At 46.8% G+C, this 24,571-nt stretch overlaps 1 protein-coding gene across 2 annotated transcripts in view; it reads right to left on the reverse strand.

Annotated features, from left to right (window-relative positions):
* Positions 1 to 10,592: 10,592 nt before the first annotated feature.
* Positions 10,593 to 24,571, reverse strand: part of rbfox3a (RNA binding fox-1 homolog 3a) — a 31,989-nt gene continuing 18,010 nt past the window's right edge. For both annotated transcript variants that reach the window (XM_062475272.1, XM_062475271.1), the window contains exons 7-10: positions 24,550 to 24,571; positions 24,137 to 24,201; positions 21,097 to 21,175; positions 10,593 to 10,808 (exon numbers count right to left, since the gene is read on the reverse strand). The exon at positions 24,550 to 24,571 is cut by the window's right edge and continues 18 nt beyond it. In XM_062475272.1, the coding sequence (XP_062331256.1) occupies positions 10,806 to 10,808; positions 21,097 to 21,175; positions 24,137 to 24,201; positions 24,550 to 24,571 (169 nt within the window). In that variant the 3' untranslated portion in view covers positions 10,593 to 10,805. The remainder of the gene's footprint in view (positions 10,809 to 21,096; positions 21,176 to 24,136; positions 24,202 to 24,549) is intronic.

Below are 24,571 nucleotides of genomic sequence, written 5' to 3' on the forward strand. Positions count from 1 at the left end.
GGTCAGGTTGAGGTGGAGCTCTCCAGTGACCTCAACATAATAAAGTGTTTATTATCTGTTATGTTGCATTCACGAGCACACACAAACACACACAAACACACATGCACACACACCCCACAAAACATTCTCAGAGGAGGGACCGGGAGTACACAGTGGGGAGGTGTAAAGGGGGGTGTAGACGCTTGCCTCCCATTTTCACGCCTCTTTAATGGGTGTTGAAACAGCGGAATAGGCCTTTAATGTGGGCGAGGCCAGCTGCCTCTGCCACTCTGGGCATGCTCCCATGCCTCACGGGACTCCTGGAGACTTCATTACCCAGAACGCACCAAGATTTATACATCCTGTGTTCTGTCTCTATCTCTGTCTCCCAAAATGACTGGTGTCTGCCATGGTGATTAAACACTATAAGATGCTGAGAGAGAGAGGGAGAGAGAGAGAGCGAGAGAGAGAGAGAGAGAGAGTGATAGACAGGGAGAGAGATAGAGAAAGAGAGAAAGAAAGAGAGGATGAATGTGTGCGTGTGCCTGCTTGTCTGTCTATGTGTGATGCATATGCCTGCATGTCTGTCGGACGAAGCGTACTTGTCTGTGTGATGTGTGTGGGTGATGTGTGTGTGTGTGTGTGTGTGTGTATCGGGAGATAGACGGACGTTCCCCTCCCCCTGCAGCAGATGCTTCTGTTCTGGCTTAACGGCCAAGGATTCCAACTTAATTAACACGAAATAATTAACTAAATAAACACTCTAGTACAGCATGGCGCACACACAGTATCCGCAGCATCTTCAGGGAGCTGGTCAGTTGGGGTTCGGAGGCAGTTAGGAACAGTGGTTGTAACAGAAGAATGAGAGCAGCTCATTTTCTAATCAAGGCAGTAATGAATGTGTTTAATGTTGTCATTAATCATGCTGTAGAGTGCAGGTATGTGTGTCTGTCTCCATGGCCTCAAGCTGTATTAAATCATGTTACTTGACTGGACGGAGGACAACACCAGGTAATTAAATACTTGTAAATACACCAGTACTGTGACTGGGCTACGTGGCGTCCGCATGATAGCTCTGGGTCTGGAGGTTTCTGTGTGAGTGGCACCACAAGCATTTGTGGCCCACACACAAAAATGAGACAGTGTTTGCATTGGTGTGTGTGTGTGATGTATATATCTGTCTGTAGAAGGCTTTATGTAGGTGTGTGTCTGTACGCTTGTCTGCAAATGTTAACGCGTATACAGACGCGTACACACATAGACAGATACTAACCCACCTACGTGCAGACACATTCACACACACACACACACACACACACACACACACACACACACACACACACACACACACACACACACACACACACACACACACATACACAAGCATACACGCACAGCGCTCTGTGTCAGGATGGCCCAGAACAATAAGGGCTAATTTGGTTAAATGAATCCGTCTGCCACCAAGCCTGTCTTCAAGGACTAAATCACTCTTGAAGAGATGACTGAAGGCTCACTGGGAGTGTGTCTGTGCAAGGCTTCGTGAGGGTGCGTGAGTGCGTGTGAATGTGTGTGAATGTGTGTGCGTATGGGTTGTGATGGACTGACAGAAAGGATCGCAAACATTCTAAACAAACACAAACAAAATCATACCAGTCCTCATAACAGTAGGACCGATATCCATCAGAAAGGCAACAGTTCTGTATGGTGTCATTAAGGTTCTAAAGGGTGTAAATGCTGCGCTAGAAACCACAAGGTCCACTATTCCATCCCAACAATACAGTATCCTGTGTAACACTCCGTTTTCAGTTCTAAATGCAACATCCCGTTGGTCTGTGCACCTAAAAGGAAAACCTTCTGTCTGGGTTTTCCCTATAAAACAGGCAATGATTAAACCTGATTGAATGTTTGCTGATCAGTTACAGTAAATAGGAAATGTTGCAACAGAAACACACTGGTGAGAGGTGCACATTGCATTTACATTACATTTAGTCATTTATCAGACGCTCTTATCCTGAGCGACTTACAGTAAGTACAGGGACATTCCCCCCGAGGCATGTAGGGTGAAGTGCCTCGCCCAAGGACACAACGTCATTTGACACGGCCGGGAATCGAACTGGCAACCTTCTGATTACTAGCCCGATTCCCTAACCGCTCAGCCACCTGAGTGTGATCATTGCGTGTGATCTCAGTCTGGAAGGTTGTGTGGGAATGCAGCTCATTTGAGGTTGGGTTGCTTTGGAGGTATAAGGTTGAGGACTCCATGGTCCTGCAGCTGGGGTCCTAGAGGAGTCGGGATCTGTTGTGGTAATTAATGGGTTTACATGTCAAAACCATGCCAAGGGCAGAAAGATATCCCAGTTCACCACAGCTATTATTCCACACTCTCTGACTGACACACACATATCTACGCACACACACCTACACGCTCGCACCTACACACACACACTTACACAAACACACCTACACACACACACACACTACACAAAACACACTAACACACACATACTTTCACACACACACACACACACACCACACACACACACACACACACAACACACACACACAACACACACACACACACACACACACACACACACACACACACACCTACATACGACTCCAAACTAGGTCCCCTCCCAGTCTGTTTGAATATCTCAGCTTCTCTTCTTTCAGACAGATAAAAGAGAGAGAAAAAGGGAGGGAGGAAGAGAGAGAGGAGAGGGGGGGGGAGGGAGGAAAAGAGAAAGGATGGATGAAAATGAGAGAAGATGGAAGTGCAGAAGTAGAGGTTGAGGAGTGAAAAATGACAGACAGGAGCAATGTTGTAAGCAACACAAACATCCTCTCAATCACACTGCACCTTTCACAATACCTGTTTGGCCAGTGCTGTTTCTGAGAATAGGGGTGTGTTTTGAGAGAGGAGCGGGGCAAAGACAAAGATACAGAGAGAGAGAGAGAGAGAGAGAGAGAGAGAGGAGAGCGAGAGAGAGAGAGAGAGAGAGAGAGAGAGAGAGAGAGAGAGATGAGAGAGAGAGAGAGAAGAGAGAGAGAGAGAGAGAAAGAAAGAGACAGAGTGAGAAAGATATAAAAAAAGAATGTGAGTGTGTATACGTGTATGTGTGTGTGCATGTGTGTGTGTGCGTGAGTTGTAGTGACTGAGATAGATGGCCAGTGGTAAATGGAGCCATTCCTCACAGCCACCAGTGAGCAAGGCCATCGGCCACACAGCTCTGCTCCCGTAGGACCTACATGTCAACACACTGGCTGTCTCTGTGTGGGAGTGCAAACGTGTGTGGTGAATGTCCACTTATTGTTGTGTTGGGACTAGGTTTCCCCTCTGAGTGAATGGGATATGTACAGTGTGTGTGTGTGTGTTTGGTTGCTTGCCAGTGAATGCACTCTTGCTCCCTCAAGTCTCCTGAGTTCAGGGTCAATATTTACAGTTATCAGACAAAAGAATCCAGCCTGTGTTTCTTGTCTCCTGACGCGCACGCACGCGCTCACTGTGAGTAACCCTTATTTCTGCATCGCGTTCTCACCCTTCTCTGTTTCTCTTACCCCATCTGCACTCCACCACTCGCTCCGCTCCTCCTGTTTCCCTTCTCTGAAAAGGAGCCTCGCTCTCTTCTTTAATCTACCTTACATCAGTTGGTAGAAACCTCCGCTTTCCTTCGCCCACCCTTCCTCACTCAATCTTCTATTTAGAACCATTCTTCAGAATTCCATTCCAAACCAGATTGTCATTGATTCAGGTAGCTGGTTTGTTTGGCTGAGGCTGGGGGAGTTTTTTTTTTTAACCTGAGCCAGCTGGAACGCCCCCACTTCCTGCAGAACCACCCCCGACAAGAAATCGTAGGATGTCAGAGAGTCAGCGGTAATTGTCAGTAATTCTCCTCTAATAGTTCAAAAACTCACTCAGGAACATATTCAGCAGTTATCACACTGGCCAATTAGATCACATTATGAATAAATTATTGAGCAAACAGCACTGATATAATTTGCCGAGCTTCTTTCCATTCATCGTGACAGGTTAAATTGCAGTTGCTTGCTTCCAGTGTGGAATAGCTTATACGATGTTGAATAGTACTGGATCAACACATACACATCTTTATAAATTACTTTTACAAAATAGATTAAATACATGTTTGTCACTAAGCTAGATGACAACCAACACATTATAAAATCAGTACTTTGTCGCTGTTTGAAAACATATCGATCTTTGTAATAACAGAAACAACATATAAAACATACTATTAAAAAGTAGTTCAAAATGAGTAACACTATAACCATCCTTCACATGCAACATACAAACATCTAGACAGTCAACTGTTGGTATTAACAAACAGTTCATTCCATCCGTATGAGGGCTTAATAGGTGCTTTACAAAAGCTTTAAAAGTCACATCTTGAAGTACTGTGAGTGTCTTTAACGGCCTCAGCACGACTGCAGAGCATTAGGAGAGAGGAGCTCCCAGACTCGGTGGTACGGAGGGGCATGGCGCGGAGCAGGGCATTACTCTGCGGTAACCACGGCAGCATCAGCAGGCTGGCGCCTCCCTGATCTATGTGGTGTTCTCTCAAACAGGAAGTACAATTAGGTGCTGATGTGCAGCACAGAGGAAGTGGCCGCGGTGCTTTAAACATGACTGATGGGTGTGCGAGTGTGTGTGGATAGTGTGTGTGTGTGTGTGTGTTGCATCTCTTAATAAAGCCACAGAGAGATGGCTGACACATCTTCTCCCCAGAAGAGACCATTTTACTGAGGATTTATTTTGTGGAATGAATTACCAAGTATAATTAAAACCTTAATCTCCTTTTTCCCCTCAACAAAACAATTTTGTTCGAACCCATAGAACCAATCCAAAATTAATTTACCGCACCACTGAGTAGTATTAATGCTCTGCCAGCTTCTCTCCCCTTACTCTCTTTTGCTCCACGTCTTATATACTGCGTGTGTGTGTGTTGTGTGTGATTGTGTTTGATGAGACGATAGGCCTGTTGTAACATGCAGTGTTCCTGTGTAATCAGGTAGAGAAGAACAAAACACAGGGGATGGTGTGTATTAGCCCTAATAGCTTGGCCTATGGGGACCTCTTCAACTGCTTCTGTCTCCTGCAGCTTGGGAGTGTGTGTGTGGTGTGTGTCTGTGACGAATGTGCTTTGCTGAGTGCGAAATCAACTTTCCATCTCTCTTGTATCTCCACAGAGGGTTTTTAACGGTGTGAAATTTAGAACTGTATCTATTATGTGACCGTTAAAAGTGTGTCAGGCAGGAGTAATACTTTGATCACTAATATAGTTATGCTACGCCAAGTAATGCAAAGCAGCTAGCTAATATAGTGAAGCCAACTAATGTAGAGAGCCTAACTAATGTAGTGCAGCTAGCTGATAGTGGGCTAGCTAATATGCTTTATTACTGGTGAATTAAATGATGCAGCTGTTGGCTCAGCCGTCTGGCTAGCAGGTTATCCTAGCGAGGAGGATGACGGTAGCCGACTGAGACCACACTAATCTGCTGTGGCTAATGACATTAGCTGGAGTGTGTGCGTGAGTGTATGCGTGCGTGCATGTGTGCATGAGTGTGTGTACAGTAAAACTACAACACTGCAAGAAGGACTACATTCTGCCTATTACAGTGCTGAGTAATATCCTCAATGGAAAACCATGTAATCCCTGTTTAGCTACGCTCCTGTCATCTCTACATTTAGGGGAGACGGACTCTCTTTCTCTTTCTCTCTCTCTCTCTCTCTCTCTCTCTCTCTCTCTCTCTCTCTCTCTCTCTCTCTCTCTCTGTCTTTCTCTCTCTCTCTCTCTCTCTCTCTCTCTCTCTCTCTCTCTCTCTCTCTCTCTCTCTCTCTCTCTCTCTCTCTCTCTCTCTCTCTCTCTCTCTCTCTCTCTCTCTCATACACACACACTCATACACACACACACATACAAGTGTAGAGAGTTGCTAGAAATGCCAGGCTATTGTCCCGAACAGCGTTGAGCTCTCAGTCTCTGGTCTCTGGGATTGTTTTGTACACAATAGAGGATGACAAAGTGGTGCAGAAGGGGATCAATGCTGTGAGGCCTAGTAGACTGTGTATTTGAATGTGTGTGTGTGCGCGTGTATTCAGTGTGTGTGTTCCCTTGTTGCGGTGTAGAGTCAGCGAGGGGATCGATGAAGCATTTGTTTTGTTTAGGTAAATGATCGTCGTGGAGACAGACAGCAACACTCCGTCTTGCGTCCCTCAGGGGAGAGAAGACAAATTGGTATCAACCTCCCATCATCCTTCTCTCTCTGCCACCGTGGCTCTGGGACTGGCATTGACTGCGCACCGGGCATGGAGACTGGGGCTCACCGTGTGCATGTGTGAGGGTGTGTGTGGGGCATCATCTGTGCACTGGGTGAGGGTGTGTGTGGGGCATCATCTGTGCACTGGGTGAGGGTGTGTGTGGGGCATCATCTGGGCACTGGGTGAGGGTGTGTGTGGGGCATCATCTGGGCACTGGGTGAGTGTGTGTGTGGGGCATCATCGGTGCACTGGGTGTGGAGCTGGGCTGGCAGGGAGGCTTTGTACACGTGTGAGATCATCAGGCTTTCTGGTAGCTGTATCACTAGGTGATACATGGCACATGGAGATGAGACGCACTTCAAAATACATTTCCATGTCATCTTCTTCCTCTTTCTGAACAACAGTTTGAATGTTTTAAAGCTGTCTAGATTCCAGGAACAACTTGTCCGTCTTTCTGTGCAGGTTAGTTGAATCTTCAGCTCCCTGTTTTCACTCCACTAGAAGGTGCTGTTTGTCAACACACACACACACATGCACGCACAAACTTCATTTTATTACCGACATCAGTATGTTGTTCAGGAAAGAATGTTTATTAATAACCATAATAATCATGATAGTAGTAACTGTAATAATAATTGTGATAATAATAGAACAATATCATAGTAAATAGTACTGTATCTCTGGAGCACACTGGAAGCATACAGAAATCAAAACCAAGAGAAAACAGGAAACAGAAACCCCAGTCAAGTACAGGTTCTGAACTGTTGAAATGTTGTCTTTTTAAAAGCTTCATTATAATACTGTATTTACCTTATTATTTATCTCTTCACCTTTTTAATATATTATTCCAATGGAACATTTGCAGAAAAGAGGAATGGAAAGACAGCTTGTGAAGGAAGCAGAGTTGCCTATTTCCACACTCCAGTTGACTGGTGGGCTGAGGGCTGTACAGGCCATTTACAAAAGCACATAGAAGCTGTAAACAGAGACAGACACAAACTAACAGAATGGAAGGATTCTTTTTCTCTTCAACCATAGTAACTACACCACTCAAACCTTTGTGCTTTGGGGAACTGCATAGGGCTATGGTGACTTGGGATAGGTTTGGGGTAGGGAAGGTTGGTTGGGGTTGGGGTAGGATGGGGTAAGTTGTGGTAAGTGTGGGGAGGATGGAGTTGGAGGTAGGCCTATAGTTTAGCCAATGGTAGACCAAGGCTAAGGAAGGGAAAGTTAAAGTACAAAAAGAACTACAGGACTACTCAAGGTTTGACTAAGGGAACGAGGCGGGGAAGTGCTGATAGTCCGAGATGAGAGCTGGGATTGAGAGTTAGGGTACAAGGACAAAGTTAGAGTCAGGAGTGACCACATGGTCTGAGGTTTGACACCTGATACGAGGTTGGGTTAGCTGTGTAAGGGGTTTGCATCAGTCAACAACAATGAGGGAAGTCATAAAACTTGACCCTTCTGTTCAGGTAGGAAGCTCAAGGATTTGAAGTCTGCCTGTACAGCTTAACTGCAACTAGCCTGTACAGCTAACTTACTACTAGCCTGTAAAGCTAACTTACTACTAACCTGTACAGCTAACTTACTACTAGCCTGTACAGCTATAACCTTCAAGCCTGTTCAGATAACGTACTACAAGCCTCTACAACTAACCTGTATCTAGTCTGCAGTAGGTCAATGGGGTTGTTGTGGCAGGGATATACAAATGAGGGTGAATAGATGGAGCTAGTTGTAGCGGCTGGGGGGTTTACAGTATATAGGCATAAGCCATAGCGAGTGTCTGAATAGCTCAAATGAAGGCTGCTCCACGCGCACACACACACACATACACACACACTGAGATGAATCCTCTCCAACCTGTGAGGAGAGCAACCAGTGCTACATGTAAACAGAACACCAGTCTCCAACACAGAATATAACAGAATCAGAAATCAGAATAGTATGACTCTGTCTCTGTGAAATATACACATCAGAGATCTCGGCTCCCAGACCTCCGTTAGATTGACATCGTTGTTTGTTTGAGTTTTTTTTCTTCTTAGTCTAGTCTTTAATCAGATGTTGGTTCCAGTCTGTCGCTCAGTTGTGACCACATCCTTGGAGGTACAGCACACACACACACACACTCATACACACACACAAACAAAACACACGCACGCACACGCATACCCTCCCTGTCCAGCCATCTGCTCAGGTACAATACAGCAGCCCCCCCCCAGCCCCCCCCCCAGAACATTCTGCATCCCAGGAGTCACAGTATCGCCTCATCTGCTCAGGAGAGTGAGCACAGTGGAGATAAGAATGTTCCCTCGTTTCTCTCTGATCCCTCCTGAATATAGGTCACAACACCTCCGACACCGCTGGGTTTAACACTGTCAAAGTAAGATGCTAGGAGAACCCCTAATTCTCCTTTCCTCCTCCACCAACCCTACCCTTTCACCCCCGCCACCCCTCCCCCCACACAGTGTAAGCTCCTCTTACTCAAAGAGAGCTTGGGGAGAAGAATCAATATTTCTAAATATCAGTGGCTGACACACTGTCAGGCTGACAGACTGTTCGTCTTGCTCCCATCATCTGTAAGTAATCTGCCCATCCAATAATGGGTAAAGCACTTCCTCCCTGAGGCCGGCATGACACTGGTGCTCCTCTGAAATGCTTCCCCTTCCACCATTAGGATACTGGTGCTCCTTCTTAAATGCTTCCCCCTCCATCGTTTGGACATCGTTTGGTACTCTTCTGAAATACTTCCCCCCTCCATCCGTGTTGCCCGTCTGGCCTGAAGTCCAGCATTGTTTTCATGTCGGAAAAAAGGTTTTGCTATATAATGTACATATACATCTTACAGAGTACTGAGTTTTATAAAAGAACAACATCTACGTAAAAAGTCCAAGAGTTTTTGAAGTTACATTCAATAGCTGAACCAAAGGAAACACAAACCAACGTAATAAACGCCACACCAGTAGTAAACCGCTCTCCACATGTGGACAGTGCATTGAGTCCTGCAGAAAAGAAAAGTCTTTCAAACCAAAGGCAAACTTATGTCCAAGGGTTGCAGATCACAAATAGATATATCTATATTCATATATAAATGTTTTTTTCTTCTTACTTGTAATACAATAAATACAACATTAGTAAATGGCTACAGTATACTCTTGGACCATGCTTGACAGCATGTTAGTAGTACAACGTCTAAATATAGAAGGATGTCACTAAAGTAGAGTTCCATAGAAATAGAAAGGTTTAGCAAGAGACTTTTCAGAAAATGTTTTTCGCGACGCCACCCCCCTTTTTCTTACTTAACCGTCACCTGTCTTTCCACCCCCATTACCCCTCCTCCCCTCCCTCCTCCCCTCCCTCCTCCCCTCCCTCCTCCCCTCCATCCCCCCTTCTGACTCCTCCCCTCAGAAAGGGCTCTTGCAGGGGTAAGCGTAGGAGGACCCGGTGACCACCCATGATAGATATCTTATAAGTCTCATTTTTACCCCCCTCGCCCTCTCATCCCCTCCCCCTGCCCCCCCCCCCTTCCCCCGACACATGATGTACAAAAGCGAATAACGACACAGCACAGCCACCTCAACCACGACACCACAACAACATGTTTTGGTAGCGACACACCGCTGGGGTCTGGGGGCTACCTGGCCCGGTCCAGACATGACCTTTCTGATTCCTGCCGTCTCCGGCCTGCCAATTGGCTAGTCCTAGACGTTCCTGGAAGCACTGTGAATAGAGATGGTACTTTGATAGTGGAGAGGAAATATTGAACAGGGAGCAAATGATCTAATATGTTAGATGAGCTGGAAAACGCACAGTTTGTGTGTCATACACACATGACGACCGACACTGTCCAACAGTGGAAGACTGAGCTGTCTCCAAACCGACCAGATAGAAAGCGGGTGAAGTCGTTACCATGGCGTTACCACGACGACGTCGAGTCATGTCTGTCAGGTGGGCAGCCCCTCCCCCTCAGCGTCCGGGCACCTCCCCTCTCCCCCTCTCCGCCCCCCACAGGGAGTGGTGAGGAGGTGATCTGTGGCGAGGAGGGGGGGCAGGGGTGTCACCCCTTGCCTCCCCTCGCCTCAACCTGCCCAAAGACACACTTATAATAACTTATTTTCTGTTTTAAAACATACTTATACACACATATAATATATATACATACATTAGTCTTTGCTCTTTTTGGAAATCATAAACTTAAAAAAGTTTAGAAAAATAAAACGTTTTATGGTGACCTCTCTGGTAGTTTATCCACCCAGCAAAGCTTGTCTCCAAGGTCAAGCTAACTCTTCCCTCCCCCAGCCCTCCCCCCTCCCTCCCTCCCGTCGTCCCCCCGCCCTCCCCCGCTACTCAGGCTACTGTTCAGGCCGTTGCTATGGTACTGGCCTGAACATCCTTCATCCTCCGGGCCTATAGAGAAGGGTTCTTCATTTTCTCTTCTCTCTTTCTCTTTTTTTTGTTGGTTTAGTTGATCTTTTGAAGTGTCCTTCCTTTGTTCGTGTTGCTCTGGTTCGTCGAAGTAGATGTTCTTCTGAACCCCTCCTCCTGGTCATCCTATTTACTACAACAGAGAGAGGACACAGGTCACTTTCAATATCTATAGCTATATTATCTAGAATTAATGAATGTATCTGTAACTGTAAAAAGCCAGAATATCTGTCTGTGTGTGTGTGTTCGTGTGTCACCATGTTGAGCTGCACTAAGCAATTGAGCCATAGATCTTGCAAGAACTGGCACAGCACTATCACTCGTGGTGATATTCTGGTGATTATTCAGCCATGTTGGCATGACTTAAGAACACAAAAAAAAACATAAAAGGCAAAAATCTAAAAAGGATACTTTGTTTTTTTCCTTCAATGCGTTCAAACGTCTCCAGATAAAGATTCACAGCTGGTCTGCAGCACTGCCCCATAAACCGGCTGATATTACTAGTAAGTGATTCAGGAAACCCCAGCAAATTACAACATTTACATGTATTTACATACTCCTCCCTCCCTGGTCTTGTCCAGGGTAATGGGGAACAGAGTCGTGTCATATGGTTACATGTGCCCAGGCAGGGTGGGTGTGATCATTACATGGTAATTACACAGTGTGTCCCCTGAGGGCCCACACCTCTCAGGTTAGCAGCTTAGGACTACACTTGGTACGGTGCACCCATGTACAGTTCTGGCTCAGAGGGGGGGGACGGAGGGACGAGAGAGAGAGAGAGGGTAGAGAGACTGAGAAAAAAGTAGAGGGAAGAGAGAGAGACTGAGAGAGGGAAGAGAGTGAGTTAGGGAGAGAGGGAGACAGAGAGAGAAAAGGAGAGGGGATCAACGTAGCAACACTTCCAGCCACACGCAAGGCCTCACGAAGGGCACACTTCACTGCATATGTGTGGAGAAGAGGGGGGAGCGATGGAAGGAGCGGTGTGGAGGGGAGGGTTGAGGGAGAGGAGCTGGGTAGGGATGGAGAGAGGGGTGTGGAGGAGAGGGGGAGCAATGGAGAGAGGGGGGTGGAGGGAGGAAGGGGGGAGGGAGAGCGATAGAAGGAGCAGGCTGAGTCCTGAGGGCTCTCTCGTCTTGACAGAAGCTCTTTAATTCTCGCAGACGAGCGTGGAGCAACGAAAGCTTCAGAGGGGAACACTGAGGCCCAATCTCTCTCTCTCTCTCTCTCTCTCTCTCTCTCTCTCTCTCTCTCTCTCTCTCTCTCTCTCTCTCTCTCTCTCTCTCTCTCTCTCTCTCTCTCTCTCACACACACTCTCTCACACACTCTCTCACACACACACTCTCATATTCCAGCAGTACTTTGTAGTGCCTGGCCCCGCCCCTCCAGAGACAGTGTGCCGCACAGCTGCTCTGCGGGCCGCCAATCACAGCCAATAACGGCGTTCTCTCGTCTCCTCGCCAGGACGCCTACGCGGGAGGGCTTGTACAGGGCTGACACAGACACACACACACACACACACAAACACACACACACACACTACACACACACACACACACACATAGGAGCACATGGGGGAGATAGAGAGAAAGGATTGCGGAGATAGAGGTATGGAGGGAGAGAGAACAATGGAGGAGGGTGAGAGAACAGCGGCGTGGTGATTCCCCCTGATGGCTGGAAGGCCCTGCTCTTTCCCTCTACCTCCGTCTCTCTCTCACGCTCTCTCTCCCTCTCTGAGAGTAGAGGTGACAAACATATTAATCACCTCGGGCAAATAACTCCCTGAGCAGTTAATGGGTTGAGAAGCCTGTACCGCAGGCCTCCTACACCTCCTCGAACCCTCCCCTGCCTCCCCTCCCCCTCCTCCCTTCCCCTCCTCCTCCCCCAGCATGGCTCCATCAACCCTCCTTCCCTCCCCTCCCCTCCCTCTCCCGCAAACCCCCCCCCACCTCTGCCCCCCGTCTCCTCTATACATTCCCCTTCTCTCTCTCTCTCTCTCTCTCTCTCTCTCTCTCTCTCTCTCTCTCTCTCTCTCTCTCTCTCTCTCTCTCTCTCTCTCGTTCGACCAGTGGCCCTCTTGTGTTTTGACCTGGGCACTACAGTCTTTCTCCTCTCAAAGACAGAGCGAGAGAGAGAGCGAAAGAGAGAGAGAGAGGGATTTAGAGGTTGAGGTTTAGGAGGAATCATCTGTCATGTTTCCAACACCACAGCAGAATCCTACCCCTGCCTCGACTAGCTCCATGTGATGTCATACGGCCTCCTCAGAAGAACAGAGAAGCATAGAGAACACGGAAAACTCTTTAAAGACAAAGTATATTGAGTTGGAGGATAAACAGGTAAATATGATAAATACTTTTGCTGGATATTGACATTGAAAATGAGTCAGTTGACACTTGGTCTACATGAATGTGGACCTTTCTTTTGGTCCAGAGGCAAAGTAAGCAGTAGAATATAACTGTACATTGATATTTATCACATAATGATCTGGAACTGGTAAGCTTCTTAATATATCTTAAAAGTAAAAACACATAAACACCTACAACATATTGATCATGTTCAGGAATGTAGCCACTACGGTATATAGAGCACTGGACAGATGGATAGGATATATACAGCCACACATGAAAAAAGAGTGTGCGATACATGTTTACATAAGTACAGCATTTTGAGGTCTTCACTTGTTTTTTTCTCATATAAAAACATATTTTTAGAAATCTCATGACATGTCAAACTGCAACAAAGGTTGTTTTTTTGAGAGGAGCACAAGTTGAAACCACTGTGGTCTTTCGTGGCACACTGCCTGAACAAAAATAGGGTGTGCAAGAGACTGGGAGAGACAGATGAAGGGGAGAGAGATGAAGTGGTAGAGAGACAGAGTAAAAAAGAAAGAAAAGTGAGAAAGAACAAACGAGTGGGAGAGAAGCCGGCAGCCATCTTGTGTGTGGCCGGTGGCCCGGGGTGCCATCTTATAAATGACTGCATTACCAGAGCCAATTAAACTGGCAATCATTTAATGGCTGCCGCTGCAGCCATGCGAGACGGGAGCTTTCATCACGCCAGTCGGCCGCGGCTGAGATCCTGTTAGAGGCCCCAGATCCCGACTGTTTGGCTCACTCTAAATCCTGCTCGCCGCTCACGCACTCACAAACTCTCTCTCTCTCTCTTTCTCTCTCTCTCTGTGGAGCCATATAGGGTTAGTATAAACATGTTTCAGAGTGGACACGAGATGGACTTTGCATATAAGGCCGATTCCTCTGCTATTGCCTTTTTATTTCCTCAACAAGTGATTCAGAAATGGGGGATTTTCCATTGCTTTTAGCATCAAATAGAGATGGAGGTGCAGATGAAGTGATGGTAAAAAAAGGCATGAAGAAATACTTTTTTTTATAGAAGCCTCTCCCTCTCCTATCTCCACTCTGCAGTCCCCCTACCCAGCATGCCTTGCATTAACGCCCCCCCCCCCCCCACCCCCAGAGTGATGTTCCTGGTTTAGGACTGTCGTAAAGCGGGAAGAAACAAACAGTCGTTTAAACTTGTGCTTGCCTCTCTTCCAACAGAAAACAACAAACGGAAACCAAACAACGAGAAATAAAAAGCCATTGTTGAAGGTAGGGCCGAGGAAGCTTTGTTATCTTGGACACATTTTATAGGTCACACAGTTGCTTCACATCATAACAGACACACTCTAATGGCCACAAGCACATCATGGCCAACCCTCCCAGCAGAATACGTAGTATGAGTAAGGAGCTTAAAGCCATGGGCTGTCTTATAAAAAAGTTGCCACCTCATAATATAATGATATAAAATAAATATTTTTTAAATTATTTTTTCCCTTAATTTATTCTTCTATGTTATCAGAGACAGATGATCATAATACTATCTGTTACACGAATAAATACTATGGTATAACACATTTTTATATAATACACAATTTACTGGTTAACAAATTTCAAACTAATATCTGTAAAGTTTCATGGAGGAGAGATGATAAATGAATCTATTCACAACACTAGAAGGATATTTACAGTGAAGAGGAAGACGAGCAGATGTCCCTCCACTACAGACGGATCTCTGCACATGATGCTTGCTCAAAGTCTGAAGTGGATTGTATGTAACTGGACTTAGCATATTGTATTTTAACGTTGGATATTTGTACGTAAATGCAAAAGAGGTGCACACTACATATATTTATGTGTAGATGGGTGTATATTTTAAAGCTGTTCAAAAGGTTTTTTCTGTACGTCAAGAAAATTACAGCAAAAACACACACAAGAAACGTTGAACATAACATTTCAGATGAACCGCAACAACAGGTGCTGAACTCTTAAGCACCCTGGCTCTGTTAAAGACAAACTGTCCTTTCTTTAATAATGCATGTATACAGATGTCGTTCCAAGTATAGGCTTGAACAATCCTCTGTAGTGTCTAGAGCATTTAACTGCAGGCTTAGCACTTGTGATGGCTGCCAACACCAATCACAGGAAGTGGAAAGAGGAACAGGAAGTGAGTAGGTGGTTCAGGGAGGCTCAGCTCCAGTAAACCCAGTTGTGTACTCTTAAGCAGGGGACAACAGGGGATGTGAGTGAGGTGGCTGAGGGACCTGAGGACATCAGGCTGGAGTTGGGTTTCCTTCCTCTCTCTTTACAAAACAGAAGGATGAAGCGGAGGAGAAGAACAGAGGGGAGTTTATCCCATCCATACTTTACAATGGCCTTCCCCTCTCTGGGAATACAGAGAAAGAGAGAGAGAGAGAGGGAGACTGGAGAGGCAGACACAACAGCCACGGCAATGAAATAAAATGCGTGTGCACAATCTACCGTGTGTGTGAACTTGTGTGTATGTGTGTGTAGTCTGTCGGCTGTATCTTCAAATGAGATCAGTGCTTATTGACTGAACTCTCTTATCTCTCATCTTGGGGCTAAATTGCCTGGGTTGCAGCTTCTCTGCCTGCACTCCTTTCTTCCCCTGCTCACCATCCCATCACACAGCAGGCACACACACACACTATTACTGAGGACGCCAGTGTGTGTGTGTGTGTTTATGTGAGAGAGTCAGCGTAACTGAATTTGTCTGGTGTGTGTTCCGTCTCGCTTTTAGCAAGTTTGTGATAAACTGTGTGTGTGTGTGTGTGCGTGTCCTATCCCCACTGCCCCCCCACAATAGGAACATGATCAGAGCACTAGAAGCCAGTGTGCTGGAAGGCTAAAAGGGAGCAGGGTTATTGGCTCTGGAACCCTCTTCTCTGTTCCCATAGTGACCCTCCTAGGTCTTATCTACACCCCCAACCCTGACACCACCCTCCTTCACTAGAGGTCTTTAAACCCCAGCCTCACCTGAGGAGAGAGGGGGGTAGGTGAGGAGGGGGCGGGGTCACCTTCAAATCTCATCTCAGAGAGCTGACAGTGGAAGAGAGAATTGTCAAGGTAAATAAAACTCTCTTAAAAGTCTTTAGGTGGAGAGAAAGTGGCTGAGTTACTGTTTGGACATTTCAGCATGATTACCTGTGGTGCTTCTACCACCCCGCTCCTCCCCTCCCCTGGGGGGGTGGGGTTCCAGGATTCTGGGTGACACCACTGCCAGACAGACTGATACGCCTGGACACAAAGAGTGATCTACAGAGTGCATAGGTCTCCTATTTGTCCCTCCAGCCTGACATATAATTATCCACAGGTGGTGGGTCCTGGTGAGGAAGGGGGTGTGTACACCCGTACAAGTGAAGGAGGGGGGCTTTTTCTTAGTTACGCTGCGGAAGCCAAGATGGATATTATGGGTAAGGATCAATCGATACTCTCTACTCTCCGCTTCTCTCCTCTCAGCCGGAACCACCGTTACTCCTTGTCCAAGAAGAGCATCAGATTATCTACAAGATCACCAGGACACACCCTCACTACCACAAAGCCCTGTGTAGGGGAACACTGACCTAATCAATACTGACCCAATATATACTGCATCAACTAACCTACAATGCTCCAAACTTGCTGTTTGCTGACTGTTTTCTGGATATTAACAGTGACTGTTGGCTGGCTGGTAGCTGACTGGTAGATTGCTGTCAGCGGAATGTTAGTTGGCTGTTAACTGACGGAATGTTAGCTGGCTGGTAGTTGGCTGGTAGCTGGAGTGCAGATGGCTGTTTGCTGACTATTAGCTGACTGTTTAGCTATTGACTGTTACATTTACATTTAGTCATTTAGCAGACGCTCTTATCCAGAGCGACTTACAGTAAGTACAGGGACATTCCCCCGAGGCAAGTAGGGTGAAGTGCCTTGCCTAAGGACACAACGTCAGTTGGCACGGCCGGGAATCGAACTGGCAACCTTCGGATTACTAGCCTGATTCCCTCACCGCTCAGCCACCTGACTCCCCGACTGTTAGCTGGCTTGTATATAGCTGGTAGCTGACTGGTAGCTGACTTAGCTGGCTGTTAGACTGTTAGGAACAAGGCTGAGCCTCAAAAGAGGGCATAGTCCAATGGCTTCAGGTTGAGAAACTGATCGTTAGCCAGCTGAAGTGGAATTGGCTTTAAATGGCCTCTCACCCTGCAGAAGAGTACAGGGAACACTCTCTGCAAACATAAAGCTACATCATTCCATTCCATTAGATAGTGGCTGGTTGGCTGGTCCATGTTTAATAGATCTCAATGTTCCTGGGTGTGTTCTGTAGGGCTAATGTGACTGATAGGATTTATTTTTAGATTGTCAAGAACATTGAACCACTGCTACATGTAGCCTGTTCCATAAGCATCTACACAGTATGCAATCTGCTGGTTAACACAGTCATGTCATATTATTGCTCATTGGCGAAGTGTGTCAGAAGACAGAGTTTGTGTGTAGAAAATGTGTTTCTGTTGTGGAAAAACTCTCTCTCAATAGGGATACCAGATCCTAACACTAGTATACTATTATTCTCCTTAAGCCTCCAGCCACCGACCTCTTCTAGTTCCCAGCCTCTACTCCCAGTCTCTGCTTCCAGCCTTCTACGTGGCTTCTGGCCTTTGTCTCCGCTTCTACCTTTTGCCTCAGCCTCAGCCTCAGTCTTTGGCTGGGTGCCAGTGATCAATGCCTGCTCTAACATATGGCTGCCCATTCTGCTGCTGCTGCCATAGCTCTGACACACTTCCCAACACATCCCCCCTCCCCTACCTGCACCTACCCAGCCCTGAATACCACCATACATCACTTCCTCCCGCCCTGCCTTCAGTAATGCATCACTTCCATTTCCACTTCCTCATTCAGTAATGCATCACTTCCTGGCAGCCATTTTGAGTTAGTTCCTCCTCATTCAGCAGAATGATTTCAAAGCGGCATTTAAAATCGCTCTCAAACTCTGAAACTCCCGTTAAGGGACTAAGCGGGCTAACATTGGGTCCAGCCAATTCTATAAGAGCAGAGAATAGCACTATCATTTACTTAATAAAATCCAATTTGAAATTTGTTGCTCAAACTGCAATTGCTGAACATTACTGGCCTTAATGTATATGGGGGAAATGACTAATTGTAACAATAAGGAAAAAGGAAATTGGATGGAATTAAAACCAGAACTCACACAACCATTCCCCGAGAGCAGAGTTTGAGAACACTACACTTAAAGAGAGAGAGAAAGAAAAATGGAAGAGTGGGTGAAACAAAACAAAAAAAATCCTTCTCCTCTGTTCCAGCTCTCTCTCTCTCTCTTCTTCAGAACAACCATCTCCCATTTCTCCAACGGCAAACCATTCATTTCAACAGAAGAAACATGACATTGAAATACAGACAGTAGTTAGAACATCACTGTAGTACAGTATAGTACATGGATGAGAATGCATAAACTTCAGTCAATATTTAAAACTGGACATCAACTGCAGAAAGTCCTGGGGTCACCAGGTGTCAGTTTTGACCCGGAAGTACAGTATATTGAACTCCTACTTTAGTTTATTTTTTCCCATTGAGAGCAGGGAGGCATTTATTTAGAGTTTGTTTGTTTGTTTGTTTTGCTGGGGAAGGGAAGGGGGTGTGTCCGCTAGTAGGGCGAGAACCGACTGCACCCTCCTCGGTATAGGCTAGCCTGCAACATCAAAGATGAAAAAAGAACTCCAATCAGAACTCAGTAGAGCAACCTTGGGTCATATTGATATTACTGGCTTCTCTTTTCCCAAAGAAATGTTCCTCCATTTTTCCATGTATTTTTTTGTTTGTTCCTTGTTTGTTTAGCTGAAATAAAAGTGTAAAGACCTAAAAAAGTAAAGTGTTACAAAAATGTTTTATAGATGTTCTGCATAGTTTTTACGAAGTGTATGTGTGTGATTGTGTGTGTAACGACGTGTGTGTGGTGTCTGGTATCTGGGATACGAGATGTTAAGATTTCCACCAATTAGTGACTAAAGCACAGCTTTGATCGTGCAGTCAAGCTACAGTACTTTACAGAGACCAATCCTCCCTGTGTTAAATAGGTCAGTCAGATATATAGCAGCACATTCATTCTCTTTCATATTCTAATGAAGATGGTCAGAAGGCATGCCAGGGTGGATTCATACTTCCTGCGCCCCCTCACCTCCCCTGCCCCCTGCATACCTCTCCTACTGTACCCCCCCCCCCTCCCCACCCCCATCCTCTAATCTGAGCTCTGTGATCTGTGCATGGTCCTGTGTCTCCCACTGGCCAGGCTATCTACAGAGCCTTAGCTAGCTCAGCCTTCAAAGGCTGCTGCTCTTCCTGGGGTTCTCTCTTCTCTTCTATGGCGTAGTCACAGCTACCATGGCCACATAATGATATCAAATTATTATAATATTACTTCACATAAAATTAAAGCCAGACCTCAGCACAGACAGCATAATGTTCACCTTCAGACATCAGCCTTGGGAGGCTAACACTAGGTTGGCCTGATGCTAACCTCATGCCTTGGTGCAGAGCTAACGCTAATGCTAGACTAGCCCAGCTCTAACCTCCTAGGGCCTCATTAAGACCAGGCCTTAATCTCAAGGATGGTAATTGAACATGATTCATTCTCTGGGTCCCCAGTGGGAAATTTTTTTACTGGGGCTCGAACAGAAGTAATCTGCCTTTCAAGCACTGTCACTGTTTGGCTTACTGAGGGGTCAGACTCACTGTTTCATCCCATTCGAATATCCCTACATCCCTGCAGTGTATAAGTTTGTGTATGTGTGTGTGAGTGTGTGGAAGATCTAAGTGAAGTTTCGTCAGAGTTTGTTAGCAAATGGCAAAAAATTATCAGTGCATGGTGGAAAAGGGAGGAGAATTTCAGATGAAAAAGAAGAGAAGTAAAGAGAGTAATAAAGGACAGAAACACAGGCCACAGTATTAATTAAGCAAATGAAGAGGAAAAGAATGGTCGTAATTAATGAAGGCTTTTAGCTAGCAGCTGCATGGAGGAGGCTGTTGGGGAGGAGGGGGGGCAGGGGGGGGGCTGTGCTCTCGGCATCACACGCATGTCGGCACACAACACCCCTCTCATCTGTCTACGGAGCTACCTCAACACTAATCAGTACGGCCGGACTGGCTCGGGCGAGCTGGATGCCGTGATGTTACTCCTCTGACTCTTTCTCTCCTTTGGTTTTGTCCGTTTTTCTTTCTTTCTTTTCTATCTTTCTCTCTTTTTCCCTTCTCTTTCCTGTGTGATATCCATGAGCACACTGAAGTGCGCCGCTCAAGACGGTCGTTAATCTTTGGAGGAAGTCCCTGCCCGCACCCGCGGAAGAAAACAAATTGCTCGTTCTGTTTTTCTTTTCCCTTCGTTTTGGGCTGTTCTTTTTTCATCTTTGATGTTAGCTGCAAAAGCTAGCTAAAAACAAACATTAACCGGTCCACTGTTTCCCCCTGCTAGAATTTAGGAGACTCTTCCTCTCCGTGAGGGAAACGAAAGTCAGTCTCAGTTGGGTTTCAAACAAGGAGCTCCAGGCCAGTGAAATTGAATGGGGAGTTTGAGAATAAGGCAACAACCCATTTTCATTTACCGAAGTGGCAGAACTCACATTAAACATTCAGCAGGCCTGTCTTAGAAAAACACATACAGGAACTGATAATGCAACTCCCCTTAAAAACACATCAGTTCAACTCCCCCATCTGGGATACCCATTCTAAACACTATAGATCTACACATTACACCTCACATTAATGTAAACTGGTCCAGACAGGGAGGGAGAAGGAGAAGAGCTGCAATCTGGTAAAACAAGCATCGACCTGAGGTCAATACCAAACTTGCAAGACTGAGCCTGCGTCAGCAATGAATTTATTGAAGGGAATCAAGTTGTCGCCCATTTTTTTCAAAACGTTAAACCAATTTTTTTTGTAGCTATTCTCCTTTTCCCCCCCCCAGAGATATTCAATACTGTGAAATGATGACACGGCTCTGTGAAGGATGACATTATGACTACAAAACTACAAGTGAGAAGCCATTTTGATGGTGTGTGGCAGAGTGGGGTCAGTACTCACCATAGTGCCAACGCTGTATGTGGCTGCAGGACCGAGCGTGTGGTGGTAGGGGTCTGCAGTTGCATAGACTCTTCCGTAACTGGAGAGGAGACACACACACACATCAAGATGTCAATACATGAACATGTCTGAAACAAACAGAATCTAATTGAGGACATATTGGTGGTCCCACCTCTAGGAAATACGAACAGGCCACGTGTTCCCTTGAAACGTTTAGCCTGCTTTTAGCTTATGTTTAGCTTATGTTTAGCTTACGTTTAGCTTGCTTTTAGCTTACGTTTAGCTTACGTTTAGCTTATGTTTAGCTTACATTTAGCTTGCGTTTGGTGGGATGTCTGGTCCCATGTCTGTGCTACATCTGTTCTACGTCTGGTCCCTGAAGAAAGCCAGCCTCAGAGAGTAATCCTCTACTGGTCAATCCATTCATTTTCAAACATTGGTAATTGTTTTTCCTGCCATTGGCTTTGATTGAAAACGGTCCTTAAGGTTTGCTAGCGGACAGACACCGTGCGCTGTCCACAATGAGTATGCATGAGACACCAACGCATCGGGTCGTCGATTTTAACGGGGATCTGGAGACAGGATCTATAATCATTTCCTCCTCTGCTTCACGTTAAGGAGCCCTGCACGGCAGGACCAGCGGGTTACCCATGCCTCCCTGTAAATGTACGTCGTAAAGGTGAGAGGCTGTGATTGCAATGATTTGTTTTAGCCGTTTCGGGTTTATGAGAAAAAGGAGTGAGTGTTTTATCTTCCAGAGGGTGGGAGAGGGATGAGATCAGAGTGAAAACCTACCAGAGAGAAGAGGTGGAAGAGGAGGAGGGAGAGAGAGAGGGAAGAAAGAGAGAGAAAGACCAAAGAAAAAGAGAATGGAATGAAGAGAGAGAGAAGGGATAGGGATACAGATGGAGAGAGTGGAGGAAGAAAAGAACAGAAGGAATGAACTAGAGAGGCCAAGAGACAGAGCAGAGAGGGAGGGCATGGAATATGGATGGGGACAAATTCAGAGAGAGTTAGAACAAGAAACAGAATGAAGGAGAGACGAAGATAAAGAACCGAAATGGAGCGATGGGGGTGAGCAGGGCGAAAGGGAGAGAGGAGAAAGAGAGAGCCCTCCGTCTGCACTCCTCCATTCCTAGTCCTCCTGCCCCTCCGTCCCTCCACCTGTCTCTGTGGGGTCGTTCCTTCTACCTTCGCCATCACTGATTCTGAACTAATCCCGCCATCGCTCCTTTCATCCCTCCGTTTCTCCCTCCTGAAGAAGGGGAACAGAGGGGCCAACACAGACCGCTTCATCAAGCCCCTCTCCTCATCCTCTCTACTCTTCTTCATTGGTTTACTCTCCTCTGGAAGTGAGAGATGCCGGCGAAGGTCTGGAGGGCAAAGATAAGGCAATGCAAGGGGTTCCACCCTGGCGCTTGTGTGTCGCGGAGGAAGGGGTGGCAGGGTATGAGTGTTAAGGGTGGAGGAGGGGTGAGGCCAAAGACCAAACTCAGGGGGTGTAGGGAATGAGGTGGGGGAGGAGTTTGGATGAAAGGGGGATGATGAAATAGTGTGACGCATTCTGAAAGGTAAAGTTAGCAGTGTAACTATTCCAGGACAGTTCAGGGATATGATAAAGACAGTAGTGTGTGTGTGTGTGGGGGTGTAAATCCTCCACAGTGGAGAGAGGACAGACAGCAGTGATCCACTCTCGCTCAGTTCTCGCAGGGCTCGGTTCACCCACAGTAAAAAAGCTGAAGAAAGCCCTGTTCTCCTCTCCTCTTTCTCTCTCCACCTACTCCACTTATTCACTGTAAATCATCAGAGCTAAAAAAAAATGAGAGAGAGACAAATACCAAAAGCAAGGGAGAAATAGAAAGCTCTTATGATTTTCAGTGGAGCCACTGGAGCGAGTGAGGGAACAGGAGGCAGACACGGAGCGCAGAACAAGGGACGGAAAAAAGAGCAAAAGATAAAGAGAGATAAGGAGAGAGGGAGATGAGGGAGGAGGAATGCAACAAAAAAAACAACAGAATGGAATAACTGGTGGAGAGACAGCCCTTCACCTTCCTGCCTCTCGCCCCCTCAGAACTCCCCCAGAGTCTCCTCCCTCCCCCCCCCCCCCCCCCCTCCTCCTCTCCACTCCTCTGATAAATCTTACATTATCTGTGGCCTACAGGCTCCCTCCGCGCTCGTCTCTTATCTGTTCTGACACGCTCAATCTCCCCCAGATTAGCTCCTTCAACACCCTCACAGCCCCACACACAACCACCGCCAGACCCCCAAGCTGCTGGGGCGATCTACCCAGGGAAGAGAGCTCCAATCTTGGCCTGACCCTGTCTGGATACTGGGCCCCTGGAGGCTAAGTGGCAGGAGATCAGTGAAGGACATGGGTGAGGGTCGAGGGGTGGGTGGTTGTTGAGGTGCTGAGGGGTGGGGAGGTGTTCCCTCAGGTGCTTCTATCTAACCTTCTTCCTCCAGGCTGCATGTTGGACAGCCAGTGAGTTCAGTATGGCTCATGTTAGACTCCTGACAGTGTTAAGATGTACTGTAGGAACCATACAGGTGAAGATCCTCCATGTTCATGTTAACACACTCTTCCTGCCTCCTGCTCAACTTCATTATTAAGGTGTGGTGTCTGGGAGGGAGGGAGTGTATAGGAGGGAGGAGGTGTGTAGGAGGGAGGAGGTGTGTAGGAGGGAGGGAGGAGGTGTGTAGGAGGGAGGGAGGAGGTGTGTAGGAGGGAGGGAGGAGGTGTGTAGGAGGGAGGGAGCAGGTGTGTACGGGGGAGGGGGGGAGGAGGTGTGTAGGGGGGAGGGAGGAGGTGTGCAGGGGGGAGGAAGTGTGTAGGGGGGAGGGAGGAGGTGTGTAGGGGGGAGGGGGGGAGGAGGTGTGTAGGGGGGAGGGAGGAGGTGTGTAGGGGGGAGGGGGGGAGGAGGTGTGTAGGGGGGAAGGAGGAGGTGTGTAGGGGGGAGGGAGGAGGTGTGTAGTGGGGAGGGGGGGAGGAGGTGTGTAGGGGGGAGGGAGGAGGTGTGTAGGTAAGTCTTAAGAGACTTACCTGTCGCTGTAGGCAGCTGCTGCAGTGGCAGCTGGCTGGGCATATCTGTAGGCTGCATAACCCCCCTGAGATAAGATCGAGGAGAGGAGAGAGGGAGGAGAAGAGAGAGAGGGAGGAGAGGAGGGGGGAGGAAGGAAGGAAAGTAGGAGAAGAAAGATGTGGTTACAATTCAATTACAACAATATTGAACTTTGAAGATAGTAGTCTGTAAGGTAATTATTGTGAAGGAGAAAAAGTGTGTGTGTTTTAGAGAGTAGTGTGTGCAAAGGTATGTGTAAAGGTTATCACAGTAGCGATTAACGAGGTGATAATTAATAGAAAATAATTGAGCGCCTGATTGAAGATCTCTGAAACAAGTAGAACCTATTCTACTATAAATACGACTCAGGGTTTGTGTGTGTGTGAATGCTTACGTATATTTCTGCTCCGTAGAAG

Source organism: Osmerus eperlanus, chromosome 12 (assembly GCF_963692335.1).
Source record: "Osmerus eperlanus chromosome 12, fOsmEpe2.1, whole genome shotgun sequence".
In the NCBI taxonomy this organism is placed as follows: domain Eukaryota; kingdom Metazoa; phylum Chordata; class Actinopteri; order Osmeriformes; family Osmeridae; genus Osmerus; species Osmerus eperlanus.